At 45.0% G+C, this 16,052-nt stretch overlaps 2 protein-coding genes across 2 annotated transcripts; both read right to left on the bottom strand.

The window, feature by feature from the left end:
• Positions 1 to 313: 313 nt before the first annotated feature.
• LOC136548770 (uncharacterized) lies at positions 314 to 2,833 on the bottom strand. Its single transcript, XM_066540177.1, has 5 exons — positions 2,794 to 2,833; positions 2,289 to 2,697; positions 1,991 to 2,192; positions 1,564 to 1,882; positions 314 to 1,506 (listed from the first exon to the last, which is right to left on the bottom strand). The coding sequence occupies exons 1-5, from the start codon at positions 2,831 to 2,833 to the stop codon at positions 314 to 316; spliced, it is 2,163 nt and encodes a 720-aa protein (XP_066396274.1).
• Positions 2,834 to 10,739: 7,906 nt separating this feature from the next.
• On the bottom strand, positions 10,740 to 13,847 carry LOC136552004 (tonoplast dicarboxylate transporter-like). Its single transcript, XM_066543548.1, has 7 exons — positions 13,715 to 13,847; positions 13,027 to 13,586; positions 12,434 to 12,926; positions 12,269 to 12,312; positions 12,080 to 12,175; positions 11,474 to 11,984; positions 10,740 to 11,144 (listed from the first exon to the last, which is right to left on the bottom strand). Exons 2-7 carry the CDS (start codon positions 13,474 to 13,476, stop codon positions 11,110 to 11,112), a joined length of 1,629 nt encoding a protein of 542 aa, XP_066399645.1. The 5' UTR covers positions 13,477 to 13,586; positions 13,715 to 13,847; the 3' UTR covers positions 10,740 to 11,109.
• Between the last annotated feature and the right edge of the window lie 2,205 nt (positions 13,848 to 16,052).

Below are 16,052 nucleotides of genomic sequence, written 5' to 3'. Positions count from 1 at the left end.
AAGGCTAGACTCGATCATTGGGCCGAGTCAGATGAGATCAACACTAATAGGATCACTTTGAGCATGCACGTATGGCCCGTCAGCTCCGACGGTCAATCCACATCAACTAACGAGGCCTCCTATTCACCCATCGCAAGCCTTTCTTTCTGATGTATTCATGGGTCCACCCAGGGGTGGATCTAGGATTTTGGGTCACTGATGTCAATATAAAATTATCAACTTATGACAACGACTTACAGTGAACAGTAATACATAAACGAGTGTAAATAGTAGTCTCGAATTGTTTCTAGAAACAATAATAAATATTTACCTCTTAAAGAAGCATTTTCCGATTGCGATTTTCCATCTTTTGAAAGCGATCAATTATAACATTGTCCGGGATTGTCGCTAGAAACTCTGGCTCAACAAAGCAAATGATGCAATCATTCATAAACTTGTTGCCAATACGATTACGCGATATCGTCTTCACAGTTTTCATGGCCGAGAAGCACCTCTCCACAGATGCAGTGGCAACAGGCAAAACAAGTACTAGCTTTAGGAGCTGATAGACTAATGGAAAAGCAAGATGCTTCTTTGTATCCACCATCAGTTTAGCAAGTTCTGTAATAGTATTCAATCCTAAAAACCTTTCATCAGCTCGCACATTGTCAATGTAAATAGGCAGCTTATGAGCAAGATCCTTTAATTGATCAGGGCTAAAATCATCAGGATAGAGTTTAGCCAATTCCAATAAGCTCTCCAATTTGAAATCAGCAAAAGAATCTTTAGGACTAAAAGCAGCCATGAAAGTGAGCAAATTAGAATTTGTTTCACCAAACCAATCATTGAACTCTGTAAGTAGCATATCCACAACTGAGTTCAAACAATCCCATCTGTAGTTCTGATAATTGGTTCGGTTTGTCTTTTTCCTTGGTTTATGGCGATCAACATACTCTTCTTCCATGTCCAACTTAGGAATACCATGCTCTTCACAAAAGGAATATATTGTCTCTAATAAAGATTCCCATCCATCATCTCTAATCTGCTGGAATTTTTGCTTGGTTAACTTTACCTCTGACATGGCCTCCAATATATCCTGATCTTTCCTTTGCAAATAAAGTGACAAAGAATTTGCATGCCCCAATATAATTAACATCAAGTGTAAATGAAACACAAAATCAAAATCCTTGAGATAATCTAGGAGACCACGCGCTTGACGCCTCTTCTTATCATTAGGGCCATCTTTTTCCACATATTGAAGAACTTCAATAATAGAAGGAAACAAGCTGTTAAGACTCTTAAGGGTCTTATAGTGAGAGCACCAACGAGTGTCTCCAGGTCTTTGAAGAGATTGTTCCTGATTTAGTCCTGTTCCAGTACAAATCTGTCCACTCCTTATTGCTTTCTTCACCCTCTCTTGTTGACTTTGTCGTATCATGTCTTTTCTCTTGCAAGAAGCTCCAGCCACATTAAGAAGAAGAGATATCATGTCAAAGAAATCATCAATGTCATCATTCTTTTTAGCTACTGCCATAATAACTAACTGAAGTTGGTGGGCAAAGCAGTGGACATAATATGCTGAACTATTCTCTCTCATTATCAAAGCTCTCAATCCATTGAACTCACCTCTCATGTTGCTTGCTCCATCGTAACCTTGGCCTCTAACTTGTTTCCAACTCAATTTATACTTAGCAAATAAATCATCAATATTAGACTTGAGACATGCAGATGTTGTCTCGCTGACACGAACAACACCAATAAGTCTTTCTTTGATTACTCCATATTTGTCAACATACCGCAAAACCACAGCCATCTGTTCCTTGTCTGAAACATCAGCAGACTCATCGACCAACAGACAGAATACATCACCACCAATTTCTTCAATGATAGAATTCACTATGACCTGTACAGAAGCACAAAACACATTATAGATCATTTTACTATTACATTGGGTTCAAACATCTTTTGTAAAAAAGAAAATGGAACCAGGCCTGAATGGAACCAATATTACCTCTGCAAAGCAATTAGCAATGTCTTTCTGGATTTCTGGAGCTACCATTTGATGATTTTCAGGAGCATTTCTTAGAACAACCTTCTTTATCTTTTCATTTTGCTCTGCCAAAAGTTTCACCAACTCTAGAAAATTCCCCCTGTTACCGGACTCTTTGCTCCCATCATGACCACGAAAAGCTAATCCTTGATGTAACAGATACCTAACAACATTTATCAAAGTACTTAGTCGAATAAAATACTCCTCTTTAGCAATATCTCTCTGTCTGCTGAGTGCAAACTCAATGGATTGGCTTGGCCTCAATAAATTGTTGCATCGCTTCACAGCTGCATTATGATAGCTATTTATTCCTCCTACATGAATGTCTAGTCTTTTTTTAATATTCCATAAAGAAAATCCTTTTGTTACAAATTCATCATTTCCACCCTGTCCTTCAATGCAGTCTCTAAACAGATAGCAGTATAGGCAAAAGGCTTTATCCACCTTCTCACTATACTCAAGCCAATCATATTTTTTAAACCATTCAGGATTAAACCGTCGTGGAACATTTGCTATGATTGATTGCGGATACTTGAAATTAGGTTGTGGTCTATGAGGACCTCTAATCAAATATCTTCTCCTTATCTCTTCTCGTAGCTTAAGACCAGGATATTCAATTATTCTCTTCCTATCAGCTGGATCATCAAAAAGATCATCTAAATTAACATCTTTTGGTGATAGTATCAAAGAAGGACGACCTGTAGCTGTAGCATTGATGTTTGATGCACCAACATCTCCCTGTGAAGTCCCTTCATCACTTTCACTGGCCGCTGGTGGTACTTTTCTTTTCAAGAATCGATCCATCAAATTCTTGCTTCCTCTACCTTGCTAGCTGTATAATTAATTAATGGTTAAATTAAATCACCAATCAATAAATTAAAAAAAAAACCCAAATGAATCAGGATACAGGGAAAACCTTACCTGCCTCACTGCCTGAGTACCTGACGCACAGTCGGCAGTCGGCACAGACGGAGTGAAACGATTGATGCAAGATTGCAGGCTGGGCGGCTGGCAGCTGATGGGGATGACGGATGCTATTGCCCGCCGCCAGCCGCTCTGGAATGAGGCGACGTCACGTGCGGCTTCGTCTCGGCGAGTCGCGGAGTCGGCGTCGTTTGTGTCGTTTCGGCTTCGCTGCAAGCCTGCAACCCTTCGTGGAGAAGGAAATGGAGGCCAAGAGGCTAGACGACGGAGGATTCTTTGATGTGGGCTGAGAGCACTGATGTCATTGGAGATTTTGGGCTGCTGTCATCTGATCCAATACAGAGGAGTATACCTGGGCCGGGCCAAATGCCACTGTTGTCACCTGACATCAGTGCCACTATACTGGATCCGCCACTGGGTCCACCTATCTTGTACTCCGCCTATGGATATTTTTGTCTACTAGCATGACCAGGGGTGATCCTTGAGAACACAACATCATCTTGCAGTTTTTTCTCTCCCAGCCCATGCTTTAGTTGTTGGCTCAACTTTTTGTTAGGTGAGAGCAATGCTGCCTTTGCAAGCTTCTACTCATCTGCGGGACTACCATTCCAAGTGACATGGAGAGCCAGAGCATATGTGGAGCCTGAGATAGCACTACACGATGTCGTGTTGGGGCTAGCCTAAGACTTTCTCGGTCCAGTGCAAAGAAACAGTTTTTGTGTTTTTTAAACGAATCAAGTGTTAGAAATTTAGGCATTTTCATTATCGGTTTAATCCAGAAATATAACATCAGTAGGTTTGTGACAGCATATATGTGCATGTGTATATTTCTTATGAACGCTGCAGCATGCATAGATGACATACTAATTGATACAGTAAGAATACAAAATATAGTAATCATAGAGATAAGACTGTACGTGGTGGAGGGTCTCATGCCGAGGGCATCGGAGGCTCTATTTGCACTAGACATAGTGCGTTGCTCGAAGTCGTGGGCCACAGTCGATGCAGGAAGATGTTTGCAATGTAGTCCCATGAACGGATCACCAGGAAGAAGACGCCTTGACGTTCTAGGGAGAGGATGGATCCAAGAGCGATCTCTAGGAAGAAGATGAACGAGCAGTCATGGATCGCTCCCCAAAAACCTAATCGCCGCTCACCCCATGGAGGATTCTCAGGCGGACAAGGGTTCTGGAGGCACCTGCTCTCCCATGACTCCATGCCATAGAGGTACGGGATAGGGAAGTCAGAAGGCTACTGATCTATGGTTCTCTCAGGAGTGGTTACGGGAGATGGGGTCTGGACTGACGGAAGATAGGATATATAGCTACTGACAGGGAAGAGAAGATGAAGGCATCGGAGAATCCCAGGAGACGGGAAGCAAAAGCGGAAGGGATGGTAACTGACGCAGTCAGTTCGCCTCCACCATCAAGGAGCGAAACTCCCATGATAATGTGGATTTAAGTGGCAAAAGACTTGGCCATGCCCGCCTGCCTCGCCTCACCTCGCCACACGCCCACGCCCAAGGCCACGGCCCGGCCCGACCGGCGGTGGCGGCGGCGCGCGCGCGCGTGTGGCACGCCTTTATCCTTTTCTCAGCTTCTCAATTTAGATGAATAATTTCCAACCATATAAGCTGAGTCAGCATTCGGTCAAAATCCCGTATGGTATTAAACTATACAACACTTAATGTTACGCACCATAGAGTTTTATTCAATTATTAAATATTATATAGGCCAAGCCCATATTGTATCCAACAATCCCCACCAAACTCTAGGGTTTGTAACAAAATATTCTTAGAACCACATTTCTTTTATATACCAGTGCTTCGATGGAGACTGATACGTTGAACATCCATCTAGAACAATAGTTTCACTCAGTCACAACTAAACAATGGACTAAGCCTTGAATTGACAGTTTTGTGTGAGGTGAATGTCACTAAAGTCCTTAGCTAATACTGGGTAGCAAAAGACATCCCCTCTATTTAAAGCATATAAGTCATACTTCAGTGCCTTTTGTGAGTATTTAGAGATCACCCAAATTTTATAGACTGTGACCAGTAGTCTGACTCATATAGGTGTGTTCCTCAAAAGATGTTCTGTAGGACAACATCTTTGCTTTGACAAGCCACTTGGAACATATTAAGGCAAAAGCCAACCTGCCTTACAGAAAGGAAAGATATGCATCAGAAATGAGTCTTACTAAGGATCTTTCCTCACAATTTACTACTAGCTTGTTTCACCGTCCTACTTCATGGGATCTTCGATCACGCAGAACAGGTTACCACTATAGTAAATTTCAAGTGGGTCTCAAACCCATCTCTCTCGATGCACTTTCTATCACATTGCATGACAGACCCTTAGTGAACTGATCTGCCAGATTGTTAGACGTGTGAACATAGTCCAACGCTATTACTCTAGAGTTTCTCAATTTTCTAACAGATTTTAGTTGTCTCTTAACATGCTTTGTGGACTTCATGTTATCCTTAGAACTGTTAACCTTCGTAATCACAGTCTGGTTATCACAGTTCATAGAAATAACCAGTATGGGTTTTTCAACAACCGGTGAATCCATAAGGAGATCACGAAGCCACTCAGCCTCAGATTCAGTAGTGTCTAATGCTATGAGTTTTGCTTCCATTGTAGACTTCATTAAGATAGTCTGCTTACAAGACTTCTAGCAAAAAGCACCACATCCAAGCAAAAACACATATCCACTTGTGGCATAAAGCTCATCAGCATCAGAAATCCAGTTGGCATCACAGTAGCCTTCTAGCACTTTTGGATGTCCGGTATAACAAATACCATAGCTCATGGCCCCTTTTAGGTAGCGCATTACTCTCTCAAGAGCATGCCAGTGATCATCTCCCGGGTTTGACACAAACTGGCTCAGCTTACATACTACAAATGAGATGTCAGGCCTTGTTGCACTAGCAAGATACATGAGTGAGCCAATGATCTGGGAATATCTCAACTGATCCCTTGCTATTCTTTGATTTTTCTTCAATAGCACACTAGGATCATAAGGTGTAGGAGCAGGTGCACAGTCACTGAATCCCAAAGTGATGCAACACCTTTTCCACATAGTGGGTTTGTAATAGAGTTACCCCACCATCACCTTCTCTTAGAAGCTTGATGTTAAGAATAACATCAGCCTCTCCCAAATCTTTCATCTCAAAATTTTCAGATAGAAATTTCTTCACCTCCTCGATCACTTTGAGGCTAGATCCAAAGATCAGTATGTCATCAACATATAAGCACAAAATGACTCCTTCACCCCCACCATACCGATAGTACACACATTTGTCAGCTTCATTCACAACAAAGCCAGTAGATGTTAAAGTTCTGTCGAACTTCTCATGCCATTGCTTAGGAGCTTGTTTTAGGCCATATAATGACTTTAATAATTTACACACTTTGCCTTCTTGACCATTTGCCACAAACCCATTCGGCTGATCCATATAGATCTCCTCCTCCAACTCTCCATTTAGGAAAGCTGTCTTAACATCCATTTGATGAACGATAAGACCATAAGAGGCTGCCAGGGAAAGCAAAACTCGAATTGTGGTCAATCAGGCAATCGGTGAATAAGTATCAAAGAAATCCTCATCTTCCTTTTGGGTATAACCCTTGGCCACAAGCCTTGCCTTGTACCTCTCAATAGTACCATCAGGCCTAAGCTTTTTCTTGAACACCCATTTGCACCCTATAGGCTTGCACCCATAGGGACGATCAACAATTTCCCAAGTTCCATTGGACCTAACAGAATCCATCTCACTCCGTACTGCTTCCTTCCATAAGTCAGCATCAAGAGAGGAATATGCCTCTTCAATGGTCGTTGGTGTGTCATCTACAAGGTACACAATATAGTCATCACCAAAAGACTTTGCAGTCCTCCATCTCTTGCTTTTCCTGGTGACTATAGTGTCATCCTCAGGATTTTGCACATAGGGTTCCTCAATTTATTCTATCGGAGTAAAATTTTTATGCTCATAGGGAATTATAAATTCATGACTAGTTGTGCTAGGTGCATTTTTTATGGAAAACTCATTCTCAAAAAATGTAGCGTCTCTAGATTCCATGATTGTATCAACAACCATCTCAGGAACACTAGAGTTTGTAATTAAAAATCTATAACCCACGCTGTGAATAGCATAACCAAGAAAAACACCATCAACAGTCTTTGGTCCAAGCTTTCGCTTTTTGTTTATTGGCACATTCACCTTTGCTAAACAACCCTAAGTTCGTAGGTAAGGGAGATTTAATCTCTTCTTCTCCCGTTCCTCGAATGGTGTAATTTCTTTGTTCTTTGTGGGCACTCTATTCAGGACATGATATGCTATCAAAATAGCCTCACCCCACCATTCCTTAGATAGTCTCGTAGTCTTCAACATGGCATTAACCAAATCAGTTAGAGTGCGGTTCTTTCTCTCTGCAATCCCATTGGACTATGGTGAGTATGGTGGCGTCGTCTCATGAATAATTCCATGTACCGCGCAAAACTCATAAAATTCATTTGAGAAATATTCTCCCCCGCGATCGGACCGTAAACGCTTGATTTTCTTCTCAAGTTGATTTTCTACCTCAGCTTTATAGACCTTAAAATAATGCAACGCTTCATCTTTTATTTTTAATAAATACACATAGCAAAATCTAGTGCAATCATCTATAAATGTCATGAAGTATCGTCTACCGCCTTTAGTCAATTTACCATTCATTTCGCATAAATCAGAATAAACGAGTTCTAATGGTGCAAAGTTCCTCGCCTCAGTAGCCTTGTGAGGCTTGCGCGGTTGCTTCGATTGCACACACCTAGCACTTAGAATATTTGACTAAGTTAAATTTTAGGATTAAATTTAGATTTGCCAGCCACATGAGACAGTCAAAATTAATATGACAAAGTCGTGAATGCCATATATTCGACTCATCCGAAACATTAACATTGTTCACCACTTTATTACACATATCATCAAGCAAAGATAAGCGGAACAAGCCTCCGCAATCATAACCTTTTCCAACAAATGTTCCATGTCTCGACACAAGACATTTATTGGACTCAAGCACAATTTTAAAGCCATCGCGACACATCTGAGAAGCACTAACAAGATTCTTCTTGATGGAGAGGACATGCTGCACATTCTTTAATAGCACCGTCTTTCCAGAAGTAAACTTCAGAATGACCGTACTAGCACCAAAAACACGCGCATGCGAACCGTTTCCCATCAGCAAGGCTTCACTCCTGCCAGCCTGATAGGAAATAAACAAAGAAACATTAGCACACACATGAATATTAGCACCACTGTCCATTCACCACTCAGGTGAAAGACAAACTGAAAGAACAAAGGGTAAAGAATTACCATACCCAGATGTTCCTCCTCTAGTCTCGCTAATGACTACATTTGCTGATTTATTTTCTTGCTTATATTTGCGGTCTGGGCATGCACTTGCCCAATGCTCATCACTCCCGCAAAAAAAGCATCCTCCACCTTTTTTGTTGTTTTTCTTCTTAAACTGTGCAGTCTGCTTAGGCTTTGCATTGTTGTTCTCTTGCATATTCTTCTTCTTTTTATTACGAGATGAAAATGAGTTTTTCTTCTGCACCATGTTGGCAGCGGAAGACTCAACTCCTTTTCCACGGTTGTCATTTGCTCTTGCCCTCTCCTCAACATCAAGAGATCCAATAAGCTCAGCCACGCTAAACTCTTGTCTCTTATGTTTTAAAGAAGTAGCAAAATCCCCCCAAGAAGGTGGCAACTTAGCGATTATACCGCTGGCCATAAACTTGTCGGGTAACAGACATGAAAAATGTTCTAGTTCCTTCGCTAGCGCCTGTATCTCATGATCCTGTTCGACCACAGAACGGTTTTCAACCATTTTGTAGTCATACAGCTGCTCCATAAGGTACAGCTCACTACCAGCATCAGAAACCCCAAACTTTACCTCAAGAGCATCCCATAATTCTTTGCCTGATGTGCAAGATATGTAGTTTTCTCATACTTGGGATGAAGTGCACTAATCACGGCGCCTCGAAACAGGTTATCGACAGCCAAGAACTTTCGCTCCTCCTCAGAAGTAAACTGTTCATGCTTCCCCTATGCGTCGTGATAGCTGTTCATCGCAGTCAACCACAATATCATCTTGGCATGCCATATCATGAAATTCTTGCCATCAAAATTATTTGGCTTCAAAGCAGCAGCAAAACCACTGACAGAAAATTGTCTAACATTAGGTATTTGGATTGTTAGAAATTTAGGCATTTTCATTATCAGTTTAATCCAGAAATATAACATCAGCAGGTTTGTGATAGCATATATGTGCATGTGTATATTTCTTATGAACGCTACAACATGCATAGATGACATACTGATTGATACAGTAAGAATACAAAATATAGTAATCACAGAGATAAGACTGTACCTAGCGGAGGGTCCCATGCCGAGGGCATCGGAGGCTCCATTCGCACTAGACATAGTGCGTGGCTTGAAGTCGCGGACCATAGTCGATGCAGGAAGATGTTCGCAGTGCAGTCCCACAAACGGATCATCAGGAAGAAGACGCCTTGACGTTCCAGGGAGAGGACGGATCCAAGAGCGATCTTCAGGAAGAAGATGAACGAGCAGTCATGGATCGCTCCCCAAAAACCTAATCGCCGCTCACCCAGTGTAGGATTCTCAGGCGGACGAGGGTTCCGGAGGCACCTGCTCTCCCGCGACTCCGTGCGCGCAGAGGTACGGGACGGGGAAGTCAGAAGGCTGTTGATCTGTGGTTCTCTCGGGAGTGGTTACGGGAGATGGGGTCTGGACTGACGGAAGACAGGATATATAGCTGCTGACGGGGAAGAGAAGACGAAGGCAACGGAGAATCCTAGGAGACGGGAAGCGGAAGCGGAAGGGACGGTAACTATCGCAGTCAGTTCGCCTCCACCATCAAGGAGCGAAACTCCCGTGATAATATGGATTTAAGTGGCAAAATACCGCCTGCCTGCCTCGCCTCGCCACGCCCACGGCCTCGGCCTTGGCTCGGCCCACGGCCACGGCCACGGCCCGGCCCGGGCGGCGGCACGCGTGCGCGCGTGTGGCACGCCTTTATCCTTTTCTTAGCTTCTCAATTTAGATGAATAATTTCCAACCATATAAGCTGAGTCAGCGTTCGGTCAAAATCTCGTATGGTATTAAACCATACAACACTTAATGTTATGCAACATAGAGTTTTATTTAATTATTAAATATTATATGGGCCAAGCTCATATTATATCCAACAGTAGAGCTGCTGATTATATTAAAAACAAGAAGAAGTTTAGATTAAACAGTACAACGTACCAACAACCACCCCGAAGGGTAAAAAAAACAACAAAGCAACAGAGCTAAAGAACTACCACGACAACTTTGAGCAACTATCTATTGAGACAGTAGGTGACACGTCTAGACGAACAAAACTTAGAGGGATCGAACCCATAGTTATAACCAGCCGAACACAAGTAGGCTGGGGCTGAAACGATCGTATACAATGGTGAATTATTACTGCTGGCTGATTTGATGTGAGAGAAAAATACTGTTCTAGTTGAAAATTTATGATCGTTTACAACCAGGTGAACAGGGAGAAGAATATCCTCTGTATATGGCCGTCAGCTTTGTATGTGGACCTGGGGAATGGATAAGATAACTCTGCTGACTGTTAACTTGCTAAGCAGGATAACGTTCTTGCCATTTCTGGAATTAGCAAGCTGACACAGAAAGGTTCCAATTGAAAAAGGCATTGTTTGGAATGTACTGCACTGCCAGTCAGGGAGATAAGCTATATAAATCTCATCTGTACATATGAAATCATTTGCGTACAAATCTCTCTTCTAACTCGGAGCTGAAGCAAGGAATACAATCAATACAATACAACCTCATTTTCTTCCTGAGGCAATGAAACTGAGTAACTGACAAACTGTACAGCCTGAACGTTCTACAAGTACTAGACTAACGTCTAGACAGCCTACAGTCTCTTTATACTAAAAAAAGACAGCCTACAATGCACATAGTGAAATCTTTCAAACGAACACATGTCCTAAAATTTGCAAGAGTTCAATTCATAGGAGCCGGCTCAATTCCTGCACGATTAGAAATAAATCCCACGTATCAAAATGAGCCTGAGAAATGTAGGCCGTCCAAGTTCCTACGTTTTCGAATCCATGCCAAAAACCAGAGAACCTGCATAACAAAGAAGATAAGAAATAAGCACAAAACTGAACTTTTCTACCGACAGAGTCTACAATCGTGCAGTGCATGAGTCGGTAGTTTTATACTCCCTCCGTCTCAAAAAGAAGAACGTTATGAAATGCGTACCGATCCAACTTTGACTAGATTCGTACGAAATATGTGCAACATTTGTATCTCCAAATAAATTTATTATGAAAATATATTCAATGATATATCTAACGTTACTAATTATATATTATAAATATTAATATTTTTTATATACAATTAGTTAAAGTTTAAAAAAGTTTGACTTCTCTTTTGGGACGAAAGAAGTACTTTACCTAGCGTTGGCAGTAATATCGTGAGAGCTGCAATGCCGACGAGTTTTATTGGCATGCCAGTGACCACCATGTCCTTGATGGTGATGTACCCGGTGCCGAACCCGACGACGTTCCCTGGCGTTGCGGTGGGCAGCAGGTATGACAGCTGCGCACCGACGGTGCCGGGGACCATGAGCAGCAGCGGGTGCACGCCGATGGACTTGCCCAGCTCGGCGAGCAGCGGCAGCACCAGCGTGGTGGTGGCGTCGTCGGAGGTGAACTCCGTGATAAGTCCGCTGAAGATGCAGGCCACGGGCGCGATGGCCAGCGCCGGCGCACCCTTCAGGAAACCCAGCCCCGAGGAGAGGATGTCGGTGAGGCCGCTCGACTTGAACCCGTCGGCGATGGCGAAGCCTGCGCCGAGGAGCAGGATAATATGCCACTGCAGCTTCCGGCACTTGCCCCAGTCCATGAGCTTCTCGCCGTCGTTCTTGCCGCTTGGGATGATGAACAGCAGCGTTGTCATCATGATCTAGGTTGAATTGTTGCAAGTTGCTGTCAGGTGAGCCCACGCGGCAAGTCGTCACTGAAGAATGGTCAAGAAGGGTGCGGGTTTTGTGCACTTACAGTGACTGTTCCATCACCAACTCTGCCGTCGAAGAGGACTGCCCACCCAGGGATGTCGTCCGTCAGGCTCCTGGTCATCCATAGGACAATGAGAGCCTGCAAGAATTGGCCATTGATTGTTTGAGTGAGGTTCATGCTATCCAAAACCTGAATTGGCACAGAAACCACAAATGCATGCATGCAACTTACCCCAAAGACCGCCAAAACCATCTTCTCTGCAAATGCCATCGGACCTGTCACAGTTCAAGATGGAGACCAAATCAGAAAACAGAAATAACTGTCAAAAGAAGCAATTCAAGCCATTGTGAAGTTCATTTTCAGAATATTCCAGAGACCGTCAGAAGGAAAACGTACCCATCAAGCTGAGCTCTCTTCTGAGGTGATTCCTGTCGAGGTAAGCAGAGAGCACCCTCCCCGTGTTCTTGGTGCAGTACTTGAGGCACAGCGTGACCCAGAGCGCCACGAACAGGACGAGCGTCAAGGGGAGCCCGAAGGACATCCAGGAGCTGAAGGTGATGGGCCGCTGCTCCGGGAAGTAGGTGGACCACATCCCCACAAGGATGATGTTGGCGCCCGTGCCCGTCAGCGTGGCCATCCCGCCGATGGTCGACGCGTACATGATGCCGAGCACCAGCGCCTTGGAGAAGCGTTGGAGCTCCCGGGCGTCGGCGCCGCCGCCCTCCAGCTGGTCGCGCGGGAACCGCTGCAGGATCCCCGTCGCCACCTGCATCATCATCACGGTGCACGGCGTGTTGTGGATCCACATGCTGATGAACACGGTCGTGCCGCAGATGCCGAGGAGCAGCAGGTGCGGCTTCACCGGGTCACCGCAGAACAGAGACGTGATCTGCGCGTCGGAACGAGCTACACAGCGTCAGTCCTTTTTTTTATTTTGTTTTGTTTTGTCTTGTTTGGCCGCGTTCGAAACTTGAGTCGCGCGCGCGTACGTTGAGGGCAAGGCGGCGGTGGATGCCGTAGTGCTCGATGGCGAGCGCGAGGATGAAGCTTCCGAGGACGAGGGAGATGACATCGTCCATGTAGGCCTTCGCGACGGCGTCGGCGGAGGAGATGCCGAACGCGGGGAAGAGGAACAGCGGCGCCATGGACGCGACGCCGAGCGGGACGGCGTCCGTGATCCACCACAGGAACACCCACGCCAGCACCCCGAGCATGTTGCGCGCCGCGGGGTGTCCGCCGAGGTCTCCCAGCGCGCAGATCAGCGCGCAGGCCAGCGGGCCCGCTGCCACCGCCAGGTACTTGTTGGCGAGCACGGACCTGAGCGCGGAGCAAGAGCGGCGTCCCGCAGCCGCAGGCCTGTCATCGTGCACGGGCAGCAGCAGTGGCCTCGTGACGTCCTCCGTCGAGCTCTCCTCCCAGCTGGCGCGTCGCGGATCCATGGCAGGAGAAAATTCGTCAGCAACCTACCGTGCTTACGCTTTGCAGCCGTGCCGTTCGATCGCTTGCTTTCCTGAAGAGTGAGGTTGGCTGCTTTTATAGGCGCGGGAAACTGGGGGAACACAGAAACACAATTGTTGTTACAAAACGAAAAGTAATACGGCAGTGAGTTCATCCCGACCATGTACACGTAGGCAAATCATATATACATAATAATAAGATGTTTCTAAAAAAACTCACAGGCAGGTTCAAGTGTCCTAGTGGAACGTTTCAGCCGTAACGTGTCGTCGACGTGCCATGCCAGATAGCAATGCCCAACTGGGGCAGGCTCCATTTGCATGATCTGATCTTTCTTTTTCTTTTTTTTTTTTTGAGGAAAGATCTGATCTTTCTTGAAGAGTGGTAACGCGGATGCCAAGTTGGCGTCCAGATAAGCACGGTCCCTGGCCCTGAAACCGGATAAGACATGCGGTTGGGCCGTCGATGCATGCCGTCAGGCGTCAGGCGCCATCGCCACCGAGAATTTTGTTGCGTCACGGCGCACGGATATTGACTTGGAATTTGGAAATATCAAATGCTCGTATCGACGCTTCGGCGGCGTATGATTGCTCCTACACGTTACAGGCCTGACTTTGTCCGGTAATCCGTAACTTGGCAGGAGCATGCACACGCGCCGCGAGCAAGTTGTTGAATCGGGCCAGCCAACATGGTTGCTTGCCTACTGCATGACGTCAAATGGTGTTCCGGGTTGATCGATCGATCCTTGGCGCTTGTCACTTCTGAGGATCTAACGCCATGCATTCCCGCCTTCCTCCGGAATGATGGGTGATTTCACTGATTTGGTGTGGGCGTGTGGCCCTCGTCGTTCCGCGCTTTGCTGCCCGGCCTTCGCGAAACAAACAACCTCTGACCTCCGGTCAGGTCAGGGGGGCGCCGTCGCCGGGACGCCGGCCAATGTAGCTGCCTTGCCATATCACACGTACGGCGTGCAGTGCAGGCGTGCGTTGTGTCAGTCCAGCAATCTGCCGTAACTTTCTACCGTCGTCCTTCAGTGCAAGCTGCGAATGGCTCGTAGACTTGGCTCGAGATCTCTCCTAGCTGCTGGAGGCGGCCTTGGGTCAGTTGCTTGTCCGCCGCGCGCGGGCCGCGGCGAAGCGCGGCCGTGCAGGCGTGTTCTTGCCGCGCTCCAGAATACAGACTCGAGACTTGGACACTGTTGGTCCCAGCCTCCTACACCTGTTCGTTTGGGTTAGTTTGACTTATAAACCATAGCTGAAAGTACTATTGACTGATTTGGCATGAGAGAAAAATATTATTTGTTGACTGATAAATCATGGCTTATAAGCCACAAATACGACCAAACGAACATGCTAGCTCGGAGGAGAGCACATAAACCCCCCCTAGCTGAAAGTACTATTGACTGATTTAGCATAAGAGAAAAATATTGTTTGTTGACTGATAAATCATGGCTTATAAGCCACAAATACAATCAAAACCACAAATACGACCAAAGAAACAGGCTAGCTCGGAGGAGAGTACAGGAACCCCCCGCAACACACGCACACACCCCCACCCAAAAAAAAGGACAAACACAGGATACTGAAAGTCTGAAAGCACGAGAAGCAATACAGGTGTAGTGGAATCAGGCCCTCCCTTTCTCGTTTACGGTTTGGGCTACTTCGTCAGTCAATGACAACATATTCAATGACAGCATGTTTGTCAGTCAATGCATAAGCTTTGATGTCAGTAGTTTGTTGCACAAGTTCAATGTGAGCATATTTGTTTCGTACTTTCATTTTTGACAATTCGCTTCCACGAGGGAGTTTGGGACAACTAGGCCGAATCTCAACGTGCCCTATCAGGAGGAGTAGCAAGTTACTAGTATGTCTCTTAAACTTTGATTAGGATTCGAGAAAAAAGGCCTACATGGAAGCGTTTCTTGAGGGCATAAGGAGACGGACCAAACAAAGCCCATCTGAACTCATCTAGAGTTGAGAGTTGACCATGGTTTCTTTGAGCCCAATAGCACAAAGGTTTCATCCCAAATCAGATATCAGAATGGAAGAAATATAAGTTTTGTTTTTTAGAAAAAAAATAGTTTTTTTATTAATCACAGCACACATACTCATAGGAAGTTACCAAAACCCTATAAAACGCACACGCACTATTTGCATTTCTTAAAAACCGAGACTAAGCTAATAGATTCCGAGATTAACGAAGTCACCACATATATTTACATATAATTATTTTTCTATAGTAGGCGCAACATATATAACCGCTGATAACGAGCCACCTGCGTATTGACTTAATGCCTCGGAAATGATCGTTAGGTGGTTCCAAAAAAGAAAAGAAGGTGCTCCATCATAAGATAGGGTGGGTGTGCTTTTGTAAGGTTGAGACATTATTTGTGCATTATTATTTACGTGTCTGGACTTTGGAAATAAAAAACCAGTGGTGTGGGGGTATGGCCCCCAAGACATGGGCTGCACCATCGGAGGTGGTCCAGCCCACAAGATCAAGGCATGCACGGCGCTGCTCGACGTGCACCGCAAAATATTGTATAGTACCAAATATGCTA

Source organism: Miscanthus floridulus, chromosome 4 (assembly GCF_019320115.1).
Source record: "Miscanthus floridulus cultivar M001 chromosome 4, ASM1932011v1, whole genome shotgun sequence".
In the NCBI taxonomy this organism is placed as follows: Eukaryota; Viridiplantae; Streptophyta; class Magnoliopsida; order Poales; family Poaceae; genus Miscanthus; species Miscanthus floridulus.
This window is presented reverse-complemented; position numbering and strand designations above follow the sequence as displayed.